Genomic DNA, 12,306 nt, shown 5'->3' with positions numbered 1-12,306 from the left:
CATATGTAACTAACCTGCACATTGTTCACATGTACCCTAAAATGTAAAGTATAATAATAATAATAATAATGAAGAATTAGATACATATTAGAAAATGTAGTGTATGAAAAAGAAAGCATTATAATTATGTAGGAAAATGAAGGATTTTTAAGACGTGATAGGATTCAATAGTTGTTCAACATGTTATTCAACATTGAAAACAGATTTGTTAATGTGTTAGCATAATCTTACAGCAAAATAAGTTCTAGATGTTAAGAAAGCTTAAATATAAAAGTATGATTATAAAATTTTAATAAAATACTTATAAATTAACTTTTAAAATTGGAGATTAAGAAGGCCTTTTAAGTTTAGTCCAAATTTAGAAACTAGGTTCCATTTTTATAGTACTTCATGAACAGAACACGATTAAACCTGCCTGTTGCTGTAGGATTGGGAAGCAGTGCTTCTCAGTCTCAGCTGATGAGAATGTGAAGTGTGCTGTCTTTCCAGAGAGCAAAAGAGTAATAGAAGTAAACAGTCTTTTAACTGACATAGCAATCTAATCTCATGGAATTAATTGTAAGAAAATAAGCAGACAAATGGAAAAAAAGTATTTGTAAAGTCAGTTTACTTTGATTATGAGTATTCTCTATCATTGTAAATGGAAACATTTTTCAAAAATGAGGGACTGATGAGGTAAGTAAATGGATAAATTCATACAATGTAGGCTTTACTAATGATTTTTAAGTCCATGTTAATTAGGATGGAAAGAACATCAATAAATCAAAGAAATAGTTATACAGTATAAATTTTTTATGTTAAGGGGATCAAATATCCTTTTGTATGAGCAAATATTCAACATTTACTCTAAATTTCTGTAGGTAGTGGGATTTTAAATAATTTTATGTATGTTTTTCCCCAACTTGATTTAATCTACTTTACAAGTATCATTTATTGTATTTCAAATTTAAAAACGAGATGTATCAAACTTGATGGAGGGAAAAGGAAAATTTATATAGATGCAACTTCCAATACACAGTATAATGCAATGTGACAGAGCACTGGGGCCAACTGTTTGTGTTTGCATCATCAGATCCTCCATTTACTAGCTGCGTTCTAGGGTGAGTTACTGACCTGCATGGTGCCTCTGTTTCTTCATCTGTAACAGATACTAAGAGTTACTGCCTCACATAGCTGTTTTGAGGATTAAATGAGGTGAAACAAGGATCATCAGAAAGTGCTCTGGCATACAGTAAATGCTAAATATGTGTTATCTATTATTATAATTTTGATGATATTCAGGAAAGAGACCTAGAGTTTTTCAGATTGGGAGCAGTGATTGAATTCCTCTGGCAAAAATAAAGCCAGTATGCTTTTTCTTATGTAAGTAGGAATGGAATAACCAGTACACAGACATTATTTTTATGATCCTAATCTTCAGAGAGAAAAGAGATAGAAGATTCAAAGTCCTTCACATACCACTTTCACAAAAATACAAGTACTTTTGAAGAATATTCTGTGGTCATCTTGTAATACAATTTTAACTGTAAGAATAAGACCAGAAGAATGTAAGAAACTTGGGTGAAAATTATTCAAATAAGTGAGCTAACAAAATATAATGGAGAAAGTAAAAGAAGTAGGCTGTGGGGAGCAAAAACGGGGGAATAATAGCACTTTGGGAGGCCGAGGCGTGTGGAACACCTGAGGTAGGTCAGGAGTTCGAGACCAGCCTGGCCAACATGGCAAAATCCCGTCTCTACTAAAAATACAAAAATTAGCTGGGTATGGTGGCAGATGCCTGTAATCCCAGCTACTTGGGAGGCTGAGGCAGGGGAATCGCTTGAACCTGGGAGGCAGAGGTTGCAGTGAGCCAAGATCGCACCACTGCACTCCAGCCTGCACAACAAGAGTGAAACCTCATCTCAAAATATTAATAAAAAAGCGGGTGGGGGGATAATTATGCAACCTGATGCTGGAGAATTAAAGAGTGGGCATCCTACCTACCGGTACAGGAGTTGGTTTCATCCTCAGCAGCTTCACAGGATAAGAAACACAGACAGATTTACTTCTTTTTAGATTTGTCGTTACATCTCAAGACACATAGTTATAAATAGCTCTTATCTTTAGGAATGAAACAAATTAGCAGGACTGGGAATAATGAACGGTGTTCATTCTGCTATTGGCTTTGTGTAGATATTAGGTCTTTCACGCACATTGTTTTTCCCAAGGGTTAAGAACCATGACATGCAGAACAGAGTAATAGAAAAATTGAACAATTCTGTGTGATGAGCAGTAATTATGTGACTCTGACAATATTTTTTTAAATTTGGGAATAATAGTTAAACATTGAATTATTGAAAGTTGTTAACATCACTCATTCTATCTGTTTGGTATCAATATCAGGTTAAAGATCAACTACCACCTTTATGGACCCTTAACTGCTCCCCCCATTTAGAATTTTGAGAAATCATGAATTCGCATTTGAAAAATACAGGAGTGTTGACAATAGAGTGCATATAAACTCAAAAATTTCACTTGGAATTTAATTACCAAAATCATTTCATATGAAATTCTGGAGCCAAAAAGTTTTTGTTTTATGGAAACAAGGCAATGTATGTTCATGAGTTAAGTATACTTAAATGGTGTTCTTCACAGTCTTCCAAAACTACTTAGTAAACCTCAGGGTAACTTACCTTGGGCTTCATTGCAAGATTTCTTTTACTTTCATCCATGCAGGTATTGCTTTGGATCTTTTTGGTGAAGAAATGATTCACGTTCTGTCTAAAGGAAAGAAGCTATTTAATTAGCATTGATTTGTTTTCTGGTGACATCTGCTTCCAGGGTATCAGTCCTTTTTGGCCATAATGACAAAGCTTTTTATGGCAAATATATTGGTCAACCCTATTTTCATAAGGTAGGAAATAGCAGATTACAAAATAAGGAGAGTATAATGACTGTGAGAAAAATAAGAATATAGTATAGCAGGTCCATGAATAACATCATTTCATTCAACATTGTTTCGTTATAATGTTGTTGAGAAAAAAGCTGATTCCTGGACAGAGCCACTGTGTGTGTGGAGTTTGGATGGTCTTCATTTAGAAGTTAGATGTTTTGTACCAAAACTATGCCACATGATTTTAACTCTTGTTTATATCCATTTATCTATGGTAAAATCGATTTCATTATGGGTCATTTCACTTAAAGTTGCAGTTTCCAAGAAACTTCTGACATTACAGACTTACTGTACAGTGTATAAAGTGTGAATTGTGTATAAGAGGAAAAAAATCAAGACAAAAAATAGGCAGAAACAACATATGAGAGCTAGGGTATATTTTTTATTTGTGAAATTGAGACCACAAATATTTATTGTTTAGCCAGATCTAAACATAGGGTAGGAGTGGAATAGGTTCATATTAAGGAATTAAAGACACAGCCTCTATTGACTGCATATTTCTCTTCCTTGTGATAGTAATCCAAATTATAAGAAAGAGGCAATGTGAATACATAATTCTGTGATTTATTGTTATCTCTACTGAGTTGACCAAAGTCAGCAGGAGTGACATTGCTGGAAAAAGGGGTCCCAATCCAGACCCCATGAGATGGTTCTTGGATCTTCTGCAGGAAGGAATTCAAAGCGAGTTGCAGAGTCCAGTGGGAAAAGGTAGTTTATTGAAACCTACTCAGATGCACAATAGGGTGTCCTCAGAAAGCAAGAGGAGGAATGCCTCTTCTTTGTTTTAAACTGTTCTTAAATAGGGGTCTTACCTATATAAAAAAATAAGTTATGTCTCCATGCGGGTGGGCTGACAGCGTGACAAAATTTAGTACTTTGTTGATTTAAAGCAAGTTATTTTTGGCATTTTAGGGCATAAGTACATGAAAGCATTAATATATCTTCAAAGCATATATTGTTATGCGATATTGAGACACCTGAACATTCTGCTGTCATAAGAGTTTGTCCTCACAGGCATCACTAAATTTTTGCCTTAGCCATAAACATCTTGTGACCATGGGTCATGACTGCAAGAAATGTGCCTTGCTATTTTTCAGATGGAGTTGGCTTGAAAATGGTGTCACCCTGCTCTTCTATGCTCCTGTTTCCCTAAGAGTGATCTGTTTTATTTGGCTGATAGTTTAGAAATCTGAAAGTTTGGATTTATATATTAATATTGCATAAATATTAAATAAAATATTTGATTACTTTTTTCTCGAAGAAATACTTTTTACCCTCACAGCCTTTGTTGCAAGCTTAATGAATATTTTCTTCTTCATAAGCATAGTATTACAACTTCAGCTCTCCCCATCCTTCCAACAACTACTAAGCATAAATTTTATCCCCATTTTCCTTTGCATACATGTTACACTTTCTTCAATGCTTAATAACCTCTAAACATCTGGTACCGCTTTCAGTATTTTGATCACAAATACTTTTGTGTTCAAGCCATGCATTAGTGTCAGTTCAGGTATTCTGTGATTCAGCAACCATGGCAGAATTTTAAGATCTTTCCTCTGGGAAATATCTGTGAAGGAAAATGCTAAAGGGAAAATGAGGATGGAGAAAGGGATCAGTAGTAGGCAGAGAAAGTCTTCATAACAAAATGCCAGTGTAGCTTGGTGAAAGAAGAGGGGAAAGGAAGAAGAGTTGGGTGGAGTGCAGCTCTGAAAGTCTCTACCAGGTTGATGGGAGTTCCATGGCAAAAATTTCCCCTTTGAGGAATTCCGCATTGGGTAGGAATTGCCTGGCTCTTGCACAGCCACTGTTGTCGATTATTGAGTCGGAACAGTCTGGCGACAATGTGGCTTGAGTAAATACTGCTGTGGAAATTAAAACAGCAAAAAGTAGCTGTCAGCCAACGACACTCCTCAAAGCAAGTTCTACCTTGAAAGGAGGTATGGGTGGGGGCACTACTATGGCCAAGTGCAGTTTTAGCTATGCCCTTCCTATTATACTGTGGACTGCGTTCCATCTTTACTTAACTGGCCAGGCCTTCTAATAAAAGAAAATATTAGTGTTGTAAGGAAGCATGTTCCAATCTTAGTAGGGGAAAGTTTCCAGCATTGTATCATTAACTATAACTTGTGCTGGTGATATTTGGTAAATTCCTTTATCAGATTGAGTGATTTTTTTCTATGCTTACATTTCTAAGAATTTTATCATGAAAGTGTGTTCAATTTTATCACATGCTTTTTCTGTATATATTGAGATATTTATATGATTTCTCCTTTTACTTAATCTGGTGATTGATTTCCAATTGTTAATTCAACCTTGCACTTAATTTTTCATAATATATTATTATATACTGTTTCAGTTTTGTTACTGTTTATTATTTTTGTATCTATGTTCATGAGAGTGAATGGCCCATACTTTATCTTTCTTATATCTTTGTCTGGCTTTCATGTTGAATCTATGCTAACTTTATAAGTGAAAAGGCAAAAAGAGTTAACAGCTGGTTTAAAACCCATTCTCCCTAATTCATGGATATCCTGCCAGAAAGAAAAATATAGAAGGCTAGATAGAAATGACCTAGTCAAACCCCTTGCAAACATGATAATTGGGCTTCCTGATGGTATTTGCTATTAAAAATAGGTGAAGCGTCTTCATCTGTGGAATTCTTTTAGCAAGAAACTATCTAGTTTAGCAGGAAACTACCTAGTTTGCTACTGCTAAATCAGCCTGGAAGTTATGACTTTATTGGGTAGAGGCAGCTGGAAAGTATCAGTGTTATCTACATAATTATCAGAGTAAAAGTTGAAGATGTGTCATGATCAAGTCAAGTTCCCTTTCTGAAAGTAATGTCATTATGCATCCTTGTAGTCCAGTCTTCATTTGTTGTATCTGGCTCAGGGTGCCTCCTAAAATAGTGTGAACAAACCTAGGAAATCATGTTGATGGTCTCGGAATTCTCCCTGCTTCATCTGTGTCTTGCAGCTGACTGTAGCCTTTGAATTTTTTTTTTTTTTTTTTTTTTGAGTTGGAATCTCACCCAGGCTGGAGTGTGGTGGCATGATCTTGGCTCACTGCAACCTCTGCCTACCTGGTTCAAGCAATTCTCCTGCCTCAGCCTCCTGAGTAGCTGGGATTACAGGTGCCCACCACCACGCCCAGCTAATTTTTGTATTTTTGTAGAGATGGGGTTTCACCATGTTGGCCAGGCTGGTCTCGAACTCCTGATATCAGGTGATCCACTTGCCTCGGCCTCCCAAAATGCTGGGATTACAGGTGTGAGCCACCGCGCCTGGCTGTCTTTGAATTATTAATAAAGTTTGGATATTGGATGATATTCCTGACAATTCTGTTACTTCAGCCCCCTAAAGAAGCGGTTTTTCTTCTTCTCAAGTTGAGTTAATGTAAAATAATTTGTTTCTTTCTTAAATATTTCAAAGTATTCACAAGTGAAGGCATTTAGACCTGTAGGGTTTTTTTTTGTTTGTTTTGTTTTTGTTTTGTCTTGTTTTGTGGAATGTTTTATTGGTCAGGTACAGTTAGCAAAGAAGAAACACATGTTATTTGAACAGACAGAATTTAGTATAAGAATTAACCTGGTATATAGGTGTTAATTGGGTGTCTGAAAGTATAAAAGGAGAACTCTACATTATCAGGGAAGTAACAACTATAGGAAGAAACTACCAGCCCTAGGGCTGAGGGAATAAAAGGGAAGACATTGGGATTATTGAAATTTCTCTAATGGGTAAGGGGATCCTATGGAGCTGAAACTCAGGCCTCTTGGAAAGAGTGGATCTTGGCTACTAGTTGTTTCTGTGAACTCAGAGAAGAAGCACCACAGGTCTGTGACCCTGAAATTTGAAGACAGGGTGACAGCATGCTGGTGCCGTTATCTCCGAGAGAGCATGATGAGAGTAGTTCTGCAGCTGCAGGAAAAACTATAGCCTGGATTAAGCTCTTGCCATGGGGACAAACTATTTTTGTAAATGGTAGGCACAGCAAGCCGACTCAAACAGGAAGGAGCAAACCCCTCCCTCCTGCTTTAACCTCACAGTCTCCTTGTAGCATGCCTTATTGTCAAAGCATGACATGGAGTCAGATGGGAAACAAGTACATGGTTTGCGGAGTCCCAGCATCAGAAAGTTGACCAAAGAAGAGTGATTTTTGAGCTAGATACAATAATAATTGGTACAGCAACTGTTTTAATTGTAATTGTAATTTGTTTAATAGATATAGGAGCATTAAGATATTCTTGCTTTATTAGCTAGCCTTTTGGTAGTTATTTTCTTATTTTGTATTTAATAAAAAATATTAACATTAATTACAAATTTTGGCATGGAATTTGTATAAAATGTCATATTGCAATATTTTTAAAGACTGTAGCATCCATAGAGTGGTATTCTTATTCTTGGCTTTGGTTATTTGTCTCTGTCTTCTTTCCTTCTTGATCAGTCTTGAAAATGTAGTATCAATTTTGTCAGTCTTTTGAAATAATCATTTTTGGTTTTTTGATTTTTTAAATTTTAAAATAAAAATAATTTATGCTTTTATTATTTATTTTTTCTACTTTTTGTAGGTTAACTTTCTTGGAATGGATATTTGGGTTATTGATACACATCTTTTCTTTTAAAAAATATATGCATATATAATAATGCCCCTGCACGTATGACTGCAGCAACACACCATAAATACTATATTTATTGTATTTTCATTATTCAGTTCAAATTTTAAAAATTCCATTGTGATTCTTTTTGAAAAATGAATTACTTAGAAATAAATTGTGTTCAAAAACAGCCAAGCCAAAAGCAAAATCAGAAATGCAATTTCATTCACATTTACCACAAAAATAATAAAATACCTAAGAATACAGCTAACCAGTAAGGCAAAAGAGCTTCACCATGAGAATTACAAAACACTGCTCAAAAAAATCAGAGATGACACAAACAAATGGAAAAATATTTCATGCTTATGGATAAGAAGAATCAATATTATTAAAATGGCCATACTCTCCAAAGAAATTTACAGATTTAATGGTACTCCTATCAAGCTACTGATGACATTCTTCACAGAATTAGAAAAAACAACTTTTTTTTTTTTTGAGACTGAGTCTTGCTCTGTTGCCCAGGCTGGAGTACAGTGGTGTGGTCTCAGTTCACTGCAAACTCTGCCTCCCAGGTTCATGCCATTCTCCTGCCTCAGCCTCCCAAGTAGCTGGGACTACAGGTGCCCACCACCACACCCAGCTAATTTTTTTGTACTTTTAGAAGAGACAGGGTTTCACTATGTTAGCCAGGATGGTCTCAATCTCCTGACCTCATGATCCACCTGCCTCAGCCTCCCAAAGTGCTGGGATTACAGGCATGAGCCACCATGCCCGGCCTAGAAAAAACAATTTTAAAACTCAAATGGAACCAAAAAAGCACCCAAATAGCCAAGGCAATCCTAGGCAAAAAGAACAAAGCTGGAGGCATCATGTTACCCAACTTCAAACTATACTACAGGGCTACAGTACTCAAAACAGCATGGTATTTGTACAAAAACAGGCACACAGACCAATGGAACAGAATAGAGAGTCCAGAAATAAGGCTGCACACATAACTATTGAGTACTAAGCTGAGTATTTGGAAGATGAAATAATCTATTTTTAAAATATCTTTGTTAGATCAGTTATATTGTCATCATGAGCCCTTTAATTTATTGGCACAGAGATAATTAGTTTGTCATTATTAACTTGTTAGGTATTTGTATAGATATGAGAATGAAAAAGTTATGATGTTCCACAGTGCATGGAATAAATTAGAAATTAAGATATTATAAATATGTGTAGATATAATTTTATCCAGCAAAGGATACATATCATCTAAAGGTATATAATATGCTTTATTATACAAGCTATTTTAAAATATCATGTTATGTTGACATAATTGTCCTTGCCCATTCTAACCCTAAAATGAAACAAACTATATGCATGTTTCTTCTCTCTATATTTTACTATTTATATGTATCAAATGTATTATATATATGTGTTTATATATAAAAATACACATACGTGTATTTTTAGGAGAGGGATGTCAGGCGAGGTATCCTTACAAAGCGGACTGTTTATTAGGTATATAGCCCAGAACTACATAGCTTATCTGAACTTTGCAGTGAATGAATGGATAGTTGTGTTGTGTTGCTTTTATTGATGGTTTCTCCTTGGCTTTCTTCTCATCAGTATAAATTTCTTTATTTTTGAAACAATAAATCCTTCTTCTCCACACTCACAGCTATCTTATCTTATTTCTTATGGTAAAGTAAAACTACAATTATAAAAATCATTTCTTTACTGAGATAATAATGTTTCAAAGGATTGCAACTCTTCACTCTGTGTGTTCAAGGGAAACTACATTTACAGTAACAATTAAGACTTGAAAACTCATGTTTTCTTTTCTTGTAAATTTGTTTAAGTTCCTTATAGATGCTGGATATTAGACCTTTGTTGGATGCATAGTTTGCAAAAATTTTCTCCCATTCTTTAGGTTGTCTGTTTACTCTGTTGATAGTTTCTTTTGCTGTGCAGAAGCTCTTTAGTTTAATTAGATCCCATTTGTCAATTTTTGCTTTTGTTGCAATTGGTTTTGGTGTCTTCATTATGAAATCTTTGGCTGTGCCTATGTCCTGAATGGTATGGCCTAGGACACGAACATGTCTTTTCAAAAGAAGACATACATGTGGCCAACAATCATATGAAAAAAAGGTAGACATCACTAATCATTAGAAAAATGTAAATCAAAACCAGAATGAGACACCATCTCACACCGGTCAGAATGGCTATTATTAAAAGGTCAAAAAACAATAGATGCTGGCAAGGTTGCGGAGTAAAAAGAGCACTTACATACTATTGGTGGGAGTGTGGCAAGGTTGTGGAGTAAAAGGAGCACTTACTTACTATTGGTGGGAGTGTGGCAAGGTTGTGGAGTAAAAGGAGCACTTACATACTATTGGTGGGAGTGTGGCAAGGTTGTGGAGTAAAAGGAGCACTTACTTACTATTGGTGGGAGTGTGGCAAGGTTGTGGAGTAAAAGGAGCACTTACATACTATTGGTGGGAGTGTAAATTAGTTCAACCATTGTGGAAGACAATGTGATGATTTTTCAAAAACACGAAGACAAAACCACCATTTCACCCAGCAATCCCATTACTAGATATATACCCAAAGGAATATAAATTATTCTATTATAAAGATACAGGCACGTGCATGTTCACTGAAGCACCATTCACAATAGCAAAGACATCGAATCAACCTAAATGCCCATCTATGATAGACAGGATAAAAAAATGTGGTACATTTACACCATGGAATCCTCTGCAGTCATAAAAAAGAATGAGATCATGTCCTTTTTCAGGAACATGGGTGGAGCTGGAGGCTATTATCCTTAGCAAACTAATGTAGGTTCAGATAACCAAATACTACAAGTTCTCACTTACAAGTGGGAAGTAAATGATGAGAACACATAGACACATAGAGGTGAACAACAGACACTGGGGCCTACTGAAGGGTGGAGGATAGGAGGAGATAGAGAAACAGGAAAATAACTAATGGATACTAGGTTAAATACCTAGGTGATAAAATAGTCTGTACAACAAACCCCATGACACAAGTTTACCTATGGAACAAACCTACACAGGTACCCCTGAACTTAAAAGTTAAAGACTTGAAAACTTAAAGGGATTGTGTCATGAAGGATGGGGCAATAATACTATGGTTTGATCCATTTATCATTTTGTTTTCTAAGTAGATGCAGACCACTCAAATATCATCAGCACCCTCTCTAGCTAAGTTAGAATTAGGATGATATATCATGTATTTTTAAAAACAGGAATAGTGATAACTAGCTCAAAGTGGTTTTGTAAGTAATGCATAATCTAGGTAAAAAGCTTTGCACAGTATTGAAAACATAGGTACTGTTTAATGAATTATGGCAATTATTTTTACAATTATTGTCATTGCTATCATCTGATAATTTTTTAACATATACAAAGAAATATTTAGGCAGAATTATTATTTTGCCCAGCTGGTAAGAATCTAAATGTTAGGTTCATAAACATATTTTTATAATGGAAAAATCAAACATCTGGCCTACTAATAGCTTACAGATATGAATAAGTAGTAATATCCAAAGTTCAGTTTACAGTTCAAAATGCAGTCAAACTGGGGTGCACACAGTGAATTTTCTGATTACATATCTAAAAATTATCCCTTAAGTGCAAATGCTGATTTAACAGTCTCTTTATGGCATTCTTAATCTCTTTATTTCTCAGTGTGTAAATGGCTGGATTCAGGAGAGGTGTGATTACTGTGTAAAACACTGCAAGAAACTTGTCCACCCAAGTGATGCTGAGTGGCCACAGATAGATAAAGATGCAGGGTCCAAAAAACAGCAACACCACTGTGATGTGGGAAGTACAGGTAGAGAGTGCCTTCGATGCCCCATCTTTAGAGTGAAGGCGCAGACTTAATAAGATATAGGTATAGGAAATCAGCAAGAGAATGAAGCAACTTGTTGCCAAAGTCCCACTGTTGGCATTTATCACTGTTCCCAGAGTATGAGTATCCATGCAGGCTAGTTTGATCACCAAAGGTATATCACAGAAAAAGCTATCTACTACTCTAGATCCACAGAAGGGCAGATCCAAAATCACTGCCAGTTGACTCATGGCATGCACAAAGCCAATGATCCATGATATCAAAACTAGCCAGATGCACTTTTTTCTGTCCATGATGCTGGAGTAATGGAGTGGCTTGCAGATGGCCACATAACGGTCGTAGGCCATTGTCACGAGAAGCACCATCTCACCCCCTCCAAAGAAATGCACACAGAGGATCTGACTCATACAGCCTGCAAAGGAAATGGTCTTATTTTCCTTTAAAAAGTCTGTGGTTAATTTAGGAGTGGTTACTGAGGAAAGGCAACAGTCAACAAATGAGAGGTTGGCTAAGAGAAAGTACATGGGGGAATGGAGACGGAGATCAGTGATGATGAGTAGTACAACAGAGGTGTTACCCACAGCAGTCATCAGGTAGAGTACAGAAAATGGCAGAAAGAGGAGTGTCTGCAACTCCCTTGAATCACAAAGTCCCTGAAACATAAACTCAGACATGGCAGACTGGTTTGCTTCTTCCATTTAGTACAGTATGTTCTAATGGACCTAAAGAAAAAGAGATGAACTAAGAACTTCTAGAATAGAAATAACTTAATGTCAGGTACTAGTGAGCAGATCAATATGTTTCATGTACAAAACTGAAATCTTAGCATTGTGCTAAACTCAAAATTGAAAACAAATATTTCTTGAATTTAGACGTGTGTTCAGCCTTGTGACTAAGAAAGGGAACTAGCTGG

The 12,306-nt window shown here is 35.9% G+C and overlaps 1 protein-coding gene across 1 annotated transcript; it reads right to left on the bottom strand.

Annotated features, from left to right (window-relative positions):
• Positions 1 to 11,152: 11,152 nt before the first annotated feature.
• Positions 11,153 to 12,091, bottom strand: LOC129393674 (olfactory receptor 4K15-like). Its single transcript, XM_055097014.1, has one exon. It carries the CDS (start codon positions 12,089 to 12,091, stop codon positions 11,153 to 11,155), a length of 939 nt encoding a protein of 312 aa, XP_054952989.1.
• Positions 12,092 to 12,306: the final 215 nt, after the last annotated feature.

This window comes from Pan paniscus, chromosome 11, assembly GCF_029289425.2.
Source record: "Pan paniscus chromosome 11, NHGRI_mPanPan1-v2.0_pri, whole genome shotgun sequence".
In the NCBI taxonomy this organism is placed as follows: Eukaryota; Metazoa; Chordata; class Mammalia; order Primates; family Hominidae; genus Pan; species Pan paniscus.
This window is presented reverse-complemented; position numbering and strand designations above follow the sequence as displayed.

Excerpts from the sequence above, each read along its gene's own strand:
- LOC129393674 (XM_055097014.1), bottom strand. The coding sequence starts at position 12,091 with ATGGAAGAAGCAAACCAGTCTGCCATGTCTGAGTTTATGTTTCAGGGA.